The sequence below is a fragment of the Oratosquilla oratoria genome, chromosome 16, assembly GCF_046742065.1.
Source record: "Oratosquilla oratoria isolate Oo_2021 chromosome 16, ASM4674206v1, whole genome shotgun sequence".
NCBI classification, from domain to species: domain Eukaryota; kingdom Metazoa; phylum Arthropoda; class Malacostraca; order Stomatopoda; family Squillidae; genus Oratosquilla; species Oratosquilla oratoria.
In genome coordinates this window covers 43,673,711-43,682,246 of record NC_134792.1, presented here as the reverse complement: position 1 = coordinate 43,682,246, position 8,536 = coordinate 43,673,711, and the positions used below count along the sequence as shown (strand labels likewise).

The 8,536-nt window shown below is 49.2% G+C and overlaps 1 protein-coding gene across 2 annotated transcripts in view; it reads left to right on the top strand.

The window, feature by feature from the left end:
- The window catches only part of LOC143033937 (uncharacterized), a 242,008-nt gene that overhangs the window by 198,917 nt on the left and 34,555 nt on the right, over positions 1-8,536 (top strand). For both annotated transcript variants that reach the window (XR_012967207.1, XM_076199617.1), the window contains exon 3: positions 281-525. Coding sequence is in view for 1 of the 2 variants with exons in the window: in XM_076199617.1 (XP_076055732.1) it covers positions 281-525 (245 nt within the window). In the remaining variant the exon portion in view is untranslated. The remainder of the gene's footprint in view (positions 1-280; positions 526-8,536) is intronic.

Below are 8,536 nucleotides of genomic sequence, written 5' to 3'. Positions count from 1 at the left end.
ATACACATCAGTCACCCGACTCCAAGTGACGTCACGCACAAGCCACGCCTCCTTGGTGCTTGAGCTGACCCAGCATCAAGAGACTTCGACCCAGACCTTAATCACAAAACCGAACTCGCGAGGGACGTCCGAATCACGCCCGTCACACATTGAGTGACAACGAGGAAGAAACATGAAGGAGGCAGGCAGGAGACCTTTTGGTCCATAACGGGGTTGGTTACAAATAAATCAGTAAATGAATAAAGATATTTAACATGTTCTCTCTTTCTCTCCCTTCCAGGCGTGTATGGAAGCAGTGTCGAGTCGACAAGCCACATGCCAGCGGCGCCCCCGACACCCTCGTCGCGGGCGTGGGCGGCGGCGCTACCCGGCGGCACCGTCGTAAGCTCGTCCTCGTCTATGGGCTCGGCGTCGTCCTCGATCGCGGCGGCGGAGGCCGAGCGTCTCACCATGTACCGCTGCATCATCTCCTCCATCCTCGAGTCGGAGACTGTCTACCTCGAGTGTCTGGACGTCGTTCTTCAGGTGAGTCGAGCAGTCGTGCGAAGCTAAGAGAGAAAGAGGTGGGATCCGGGTTAGGGGTTGTGTGGATTAATTTTTTTGTCTTTTTAGTATATACCTATTTATCTCTTTGTATTATAGTACAGATGTACACACACACACACACACACACACACACACACACACACACACACACACACACACACACACACACACACACATATACTCGACTCGACGGCGCAGTGGTAGCGTTCGGAACTGCTACTACAGCGATTCGAGTTCGAATCCCGCCCAGGGCTAAAATAACTTCAATATCGCTGCACTACAAGTCGTTACTCCAACTCTCGTTGGCGGGGAGTTGTGTGTGTGTGTATGTGTGTGTGTGTGTGTGCGCGCGCGTGTAAGGTCACAGCAGTACCCATAGATCGGTCATGTATGAGCTCTGAGCTCTCATCCGGAAGGATAATAGCTGTCGATCACGAGTCCAACACGTGATCTAAGACCATGGTGAATCACACACACGCACACACACACACACACAAGCACATTTTTCTCATATAACCATAGGCTTTGGGTTTTTAGGTAAGGCTAGGCGAGGTAATTTAATGTCAGTCCCGGTAAGTCTGCGATATTTCACGGGCGGTGAATGGGGACGACTTTTAAGGGCCTAGTTTCTGGTCAGTTTGGTCAAATGGTATGCTGTTCCCCTCTCTTCGTCAGTCGACTATCTTCCCTCATGGTGCGCATGCGCCGATTTTTCTAGCGTTCCCGGCAAAAAAAAAAAAAAAAAAAAAAAAAAAAAAAAAAAAAAAAAAAAAAAAAAAAAAAAAAAAAAAAAAAAAAAATTGTATGGGGGGGGGAGGGGTAGGGGCTGCAGGAATCCCTACGTGACAGGAAAGGGACCATTAGGCCGTGAGCTCAGAGACGCAACGATAAGTGTCACGTAACGCTGCTCCTGATTCAGAGTGAGGGACAGGATTCACGGTAGCGCCATCTGAGTCACTCAACCCTGGGAGAGTGGGAGGGGGGGGAGAGAAGCAATTTATTTTGACGTCATTTGTCGCCCGTTGCGAAGTAGCACCAAGTCCGGTATGAATAAAAAAAAATCCTGTAGCTGTATGTCTATAATCTCTCCCTCTCTCTCTCTCTCCTCTCTCTCTCCCTCTCCCTCTCCCTCCCCATTCTCCTTCTCTCCCTCCCCATTCCCCTTTTTCTCCCTCTCTCCTTCTCTCCCTCCTTCCTCTCTCTCTCCCTCCCTCCTCTCTCTCTCTCTCTCTCTCTCTCTCTCTCTCTCTCTCTCTCTCTCTCTCTCTCTCTCTCTCTCTCTCTCTCTCTCTTTGTATTTCTCTCAAGGGAGTGTTTGATTTAAAAGTCCAGGTTTTCGGTAAAGTTGCGTAGGTAGACCGGGTGGTGACGGGGGAGGGGGTGGTGGGGGGAACTATTCCTGTTCTGAGTCAGATCGACAAGGATGAGAGTTGCCTGAGCCCATCCTCGAGAAAGAGAAGGATAGAGAATGAGATGGCGGGAGGGGCGAAGGGGAGAGGACGTCGTCAATTCAGTCTTGGTTACAATATGTGGGTCGATGTTAAATGTGGGTGGATGTGGGAAGAGGGGGTGTGAGAGAGTATATTTGCACAAAGGGTATCGATACGAGTCGTTCTCCCACGTTCCTCCCTTGTTATTAGTATCGAAGACTTCGTTTTAGCATGTGCAACTTCTTCTCTGGAAAGTGGTCTAGGTTCGGGTGGTTCACAGTCGTGAGAATGACGATTTCTTTGAAGATAAATAGAATCTTGTTGCCGCATATTTCGAGAAAATTTCCGACCGTGATTCGGGGAACGGGCGAGTTGGGTCGAGGCTAGTTTCGACGATGCCGTCCATTCATTTATCTGTTTGTTTATTTATATATGTACTTGTTTATTCATTTTTGAGAACCTCACCCCTGAGAACATTTCAATGATTGTTTTGATAATCGTTTGCTCTGACAGTAAATAAAGTGGGAGTACGACAGATGTAATTGTTTTGAATAGAAATAGTACGTACCTCCACCTCGCTCCCTAACCCTCTCCGCCATGTTTGTTTACGTGTGACGTCATAGCCTGCCTCGACCCGAATCGGTTACCTTTCCCCCGAAGGAGGGTTGGAAAATTCTAGAAAATATATCATCTATACTAGCTCTAGACGATTTTATTCAGCGTTAGGGAACCCCTGGGCAATGGGGGATGAAGAGTGAGGAAATTTGAGCCCAGTTGCTTTAGGAAGTGACGTTAATTAAGTCTGCCGGAGCGATGCAAGGTATCTTGTGCTTTGAGATGGCAACTTTGAGAAAGTTCAACATAACCAATTTGAGACAAAAAATGCTATGGACCTGATATTAACAGGATCGTAAAAGAAATGCTATTTCAGGTCTGTGTTCGTGAATGAAAAATCCTAAAGTGAATCCTTAGCTAAGTAATTTGAATTTTAAAACATAATTTCAGAGCTGGGCGCGTTCCTCGGTGCGTTCTTAGGTGAGTTCCGCTTTAGTTTGGCCGCGCTTAGTGCTCCCAATCTATTAAAGCAGTATAGGTGCAGGTATAGTATATATATATATATATATATATATATATATATATATGTATATATATATATATATATATATATATATATATATATATATATATGGCCTACGAAATGTTTGTTTGGTATAGTATGTGGCCTACCGGACTTATTTCGGCATGAACCTGTCTCTTAAGCTTTAATAGTTCGGAAGCGCTAACCGCGACCAAACTAAAGTGGAACGCACCTAAGAACGCACCAAAGAAGGCGCCCAGCTCTACATAATTTCATCCATTTCTGTGAATATAACCAAGGGGAGAAACTATATATGTATGTATATATATATATATATATATATGTATATATATATATATTAATTTATTCATATATTTGTTTAGTTATGTGGGTTTTTTTTCAAGATTCTTTGGGAATGTGACGCATGTGCACTCAGTAACAGATTCTTGGACTAACGAAATAAACAATATTTTTTATTGCTTATAATTTTTTTTCCTCAGAGTTGATAAACATTGTCTTACATCGTGTTGATCTATCACCTAACGTGCCAAACTTCCCAAACCTCAACCTACGATGGTGATAATATCAACAGCAGTAGTAACACCGGTGATATCATGATCACGGTTACCGTCACAGCCTGCGAATCCGTGATGCTCCTCTTCAGAGTTCCCACCGTCGAGGTGTCTTCGGTGGCAGGAAACGGAAGTGGGATCAACTGCCGGGAACAGGGAAAGGAAGAGGGAGACCTTCCCCTCCCCCTTTCCCTGTCGGCGGAGGAGGAGGAAGAGGGCGAAGGAGGAGGAAGAGATCCTCCTCTCCCCCTCCCTTCCTCCCTTTCCCTGTCGTCGAAGAAGGAGGAGGAGGAGGAGGAGGAAGACTGCTGGCGACCCAATCAGCCTTGCTGGGGAGAGGAGCGAAAAGAGAGGGTGGGAGAGGACGGGAACTGGGGGTCACCATCACCATCTACGACCTCTGAGGGCATCGGTAGCGACAACGAGAACCAAAATAAAAATGTCTACGATGGCGTTAGCGATGACGTCATAGATGACGTCAACGCCCCTCCCCCCCCCCACTACCGTAAAGTTTAATCGCGAACATAGGCCAAGATGATGTTAATTTGCCAGAACCCATTCAGGGGTTTTTGTCGGAGAGGGAGTGGGGGGAGGGAGAAGGTGGAGGAGGTCGATTTCTTGGATGTAACCCTCCTCTTCGTAGTCGTGGTCATTGTTGGGTTGGGGGGGGGGGAGGTGACTTAGAAGGAGATTCTGAGTTGAATCGAAGACCTTATTCCTGGAAAGGCTTTGATTATCCTCCTCTTCCTCCTCCTCTCCCTCCTTCTCCTCCTCCTCCTCCTCCTCTTCCTCGTCCTCCTCCTCCTCCTCCTCCTTCGCTTCCTTCTCCTCTTCCTCCTCCTCCTCCTTTTCCTCCTCCTCCTGCTGTTCTTGTTCCTCCTACTCATGCTCCTTCTCCTCCTCCTCCTCCTCCTTCTCCTCTTCCTTCTCCTTCACCTCCTCTTCCTCCTCCTCGCCCTTGTTCTCGTCCTCGCACTCTTCCTCACGCTCGTCCTCCTCTTCCTCCTCCTGCTGTTCCTGTTCCTCCGCATACTCCTCCTGCCCCTTCTCCTTTTTTCATCTCCCAAAGTTCTTGGAACCTTGGACGAGACCAATTTTTTCCCCACTTTTCTCTCGTAGTCGTTAGATTTTAATCGCAGGTTCTGGAGAGTGTGTGGTGGGGTGGAAGCTGTCACCGCGCCCAAAACCCGGTCAGCCCTGTTCATTGTTTGTGCCCTACACTTGCCTCTTGCCTTTTGCCCTCACCCCGTGTCATTTCCTTGCTTCTACCCTCCCTTGTCCCAGGCCCTGAGCCTGGGTGGGCACAAGAAGCTAAGGAATAACTTGAAAGGAGCTGAGATTGGTCATGTGTGGGTGTGAGGCCTGCTGGACCCCGAAGAGGCCTAAACAGGACTCAAGAGGACCTCTTGTCCTCCTCCTCCTCCTCCTCCTCCTCCTCCTCCTCCTCCTCAAGAGGACCTCCTGTCCTCCTCCCTTCCATGGTAATAACCACCATCTGATGGTCCATGGTAATGACCACTTTCCGAAGCCCAATCCCCCACCCCCACACCTTCTCGTTACCACATCACAGCGGTCATCTTCTCCTATGCCAAGGGAACTAACACCGCCTCCGCACCAACAACAAGGATGTCAGTTTCACCATCAACCACCACCACCACCAGGAGATAAACTAAACCCCTCTGCCACTGGGGAAGGGGAGGGGGAGGGAGGGAGGGGGAGTAGGGGTGGGGGGATGGTGCCATGGAGATGAATAAAACTGCCTGGCGACGACAGTATTATGAAATGAAACTGACAATAATCACCACAGAAAAGGTTAAAGACGAAGGAGTGATGATGGCGTCTGGGGTAGCTGGAAGTTGGGGATTGGGGGAATGAAGAAGGGGAGGCGAAAGAATGGGGAATGAAGAAGGTAAGGCGAGAGGTTGGGGGGAAGGGGGGAGAGTAGGATTGGGGCGGGTACGAAAGGCGGGAGTTTGGCCTTTGTTCGGGCGGGCGGGCCGGCCTGGGCAGAAAGGGAAAGTGAGCAACCACAGGCAGTACCTGCCCCCCCCCCCTTCCCTCCCTCCCTCTCCTTGCTGCCATTTTCAGCGCCATTACCCCTTTCACCCCTTTTTCTCTCTGATCATCTCCTCCTTGGAGGTGGACGAGGCCAAACCCCGTCATCTTCCTCCCTATCGTCCCCCCTTCTCCCTCGCACACTCTCTCCCCACCTCTGTACCTCTGTACCCTGTGGCGTCAAATGCGCGCGTCTGCAAGTGAATAGAGAACCATCTTGTATCCGTAAGAAAGTCTGACTGTTATCATTTTTTTCTCTCTCTCTGGTGTGTGTTACAGAGAGCTGCTGTTAATTTCCGTCTTTGGCTAATTCTATGCGAGTTCGTTAGTAGAGATACTTGTGTGTGTCTGTGTGTTTGGGGTGAGGTGGATGTATGTGTCTGTGTGTGTGTGTGTGTGTGTGTGTGTGTGTGTGTGTGTGTGTGTGTGTTGTAGGTATATATTTTCGCCAGTCAATGTGTTTTTGGCTGGGTACATGATCTTTACCCTGCTTAGGTTGGTCTAACTTATTTTCCATTGGGGAGAGAGAGAGAGAGAGGATGGGGGTATTCCTCTCACCTGAATGAAGGTGTCAGGCCTGTGACTACACATAAAGACTCCTTGAATGTATCAAATGCGTTACAAAGCGGAAGTTCAGAGGTTTCGAAGCGGCCAGTAGTAGCCACCAAGATGCGAAGGTGTATAGACAACGTTTGTTGGTTTGCAACTGATACTTGCTCAGCGACAAATGTCGAGTAGTTCGCTGCCGTCGATCATGAATGTTCAGTGTTAGCACGAGAGAAATCTCGCGTGCACTCCATGTGCCCATACGTACATACATACATACATACATACATACATACATACATACATGCATACATACATACATACGCTGATACGTACATACGTACATACATACATCCATACATACATACACATGCTTACATTCATGCGTACATATATGCATGCGCTAACACATACATAAGTACGTACATAAATAAGTACGTACATACATACATACACATACATACATACATACATACTACATACATACATACATACTTACATACTTATATACTTAGGCACGTACGAGCATATCTTTGGTGTCGTCGTGTGTTTGAGGCTTCTGCACTTGCGTGTTTCCGTCCGCTTGCGCCCGACCCTGTTTTATGTGCACGCACGCCTTTCCCGTGTGTGTGTGTGAAGGCACACGCCGAGCGCATTCGTGTCTTCTTGTGTACTTGTGCATTTGTTTTAGGTGGAGTCCTCCCTCCCTTTCCTTCCCGGCTCCCTGAGCGACCTACGCCCCGGCCCGCCCCGGCCCTCCCCCCCCAGTCCCCCTCCGCCCCTCTCCTTCCCCGGGGCCCGCCCCGGCCCTCCCCCCCCAGTCCCCCTCCGCCCCTCTCCTTCCCCGGGGCCCCCACCACCCACCCACCGCGGCTTTTATCGGAGGCCAGTGGGCGTGGGGCGTCTTGAATGCAAATGGGCGGTGAAGGGGCGCTCGGAGCGACCAGGGATTGGATTCTTAAAGCCACATAAAGTAATGGGGGAGGGGTTCCCTTCCGTTATATAACTCTTTCACAACGGAAGGCAGTTCGCTTCAACTGAATAAAATCATCTGGCGGCATCGAGATAAGGGATCTAGTCATCAGGTGTTAAAGGGCTAAGATCTGCAACTGTATCATAGTAGCTAAAACTGCTAAGTACTTTGCTTGACAGATATACTGTATTGCCATAAGCTTTCAGTAGTTTGGTAGTACGGTATGTACGCATTCACTTATTCGCAAAGTAGAATCACCCCCAAAAATACGCATGGTGGGGGACTCTCATCCCATAGTTCGCTTTAAGAATACGACCCCAGGAGACGGATGCTGGCTGGGTGGTGAAAGGGGGACGGGGTTGAAGATGTGGGAAGGAAAGGGAGCAGAGACTGGGACAAAGGCGAAGTGGCGAGGGAGGGAAGAAAGAAGGGAGGAAGAGAGGGAGGAGGGAGTATGGTGGAGGGGAATATTATTGTTCACAGGATTAGGGATACAGTGCCCTGGTAGCTTCCTGTAATAGTAACAGCAGACTCAACGATGGGCGTGGGTTTCAGAAAACGTAGGAAAGATTACTCACCAAGGGTGCATAACCGGGTTATATTCCTGGAATTCATAATGACAGGTTCATTAGTATAACGATCGGAAAAGGAAAAATGGAAATTGAGAAGTAGATGTCCGCCATACCCCTTTGTAACCCCCCCCCCTCCTCCGCCATTAATTTGCATCACTGAGTAGACTGCTTTGGTATCGGAGCTGTTCGAGTCCAAATCATCATCTCGTCCATCTCGCGTTGCGTCGCGTCGTCTCGGTGGCGTGAGGGACGTGGTTGGGAGAGGGGCAAAAGACCCCTCGCTCTGGCTGAAGACCGCTCAGGCCGACGGCTCCAAACCAAATGCCTCGGGAGCGTTCGGCTTCTGCTCATGTGTTGTATGGTGTGTACTCTACTGCGGTGATGGTGGGAGTAGGGGTTGCAAGATAAAAGTTGTTCGTGAAGTGTGTACATGTGTGTGTGTGTGTGTGTGTGTGTGTGTGTGCGTGCGTGTGTGTGTGCGTGTGTGTGTGCGTGTGTGTGTGTGTGTGTGAGATTCACCATGGTCTTGATGACGTGTCGAACTCGTGATCGACATTTATAAACCTCCTGAATGAGAGCTCAGAGCTCGTATGACCGATCTATGGGTAATACTGTGACCTTACACGTACACATACCCCCAACTCCCCGCCCACGAGAGTTGGAGTAACAATCCGCAGTGCAGTGATACTGAAATTATTTCAGCCCTGGGCGGGATTCGAACACGGACCGCCGTAGTGGCAGGCGGGAACTCTAACCACCGCGCC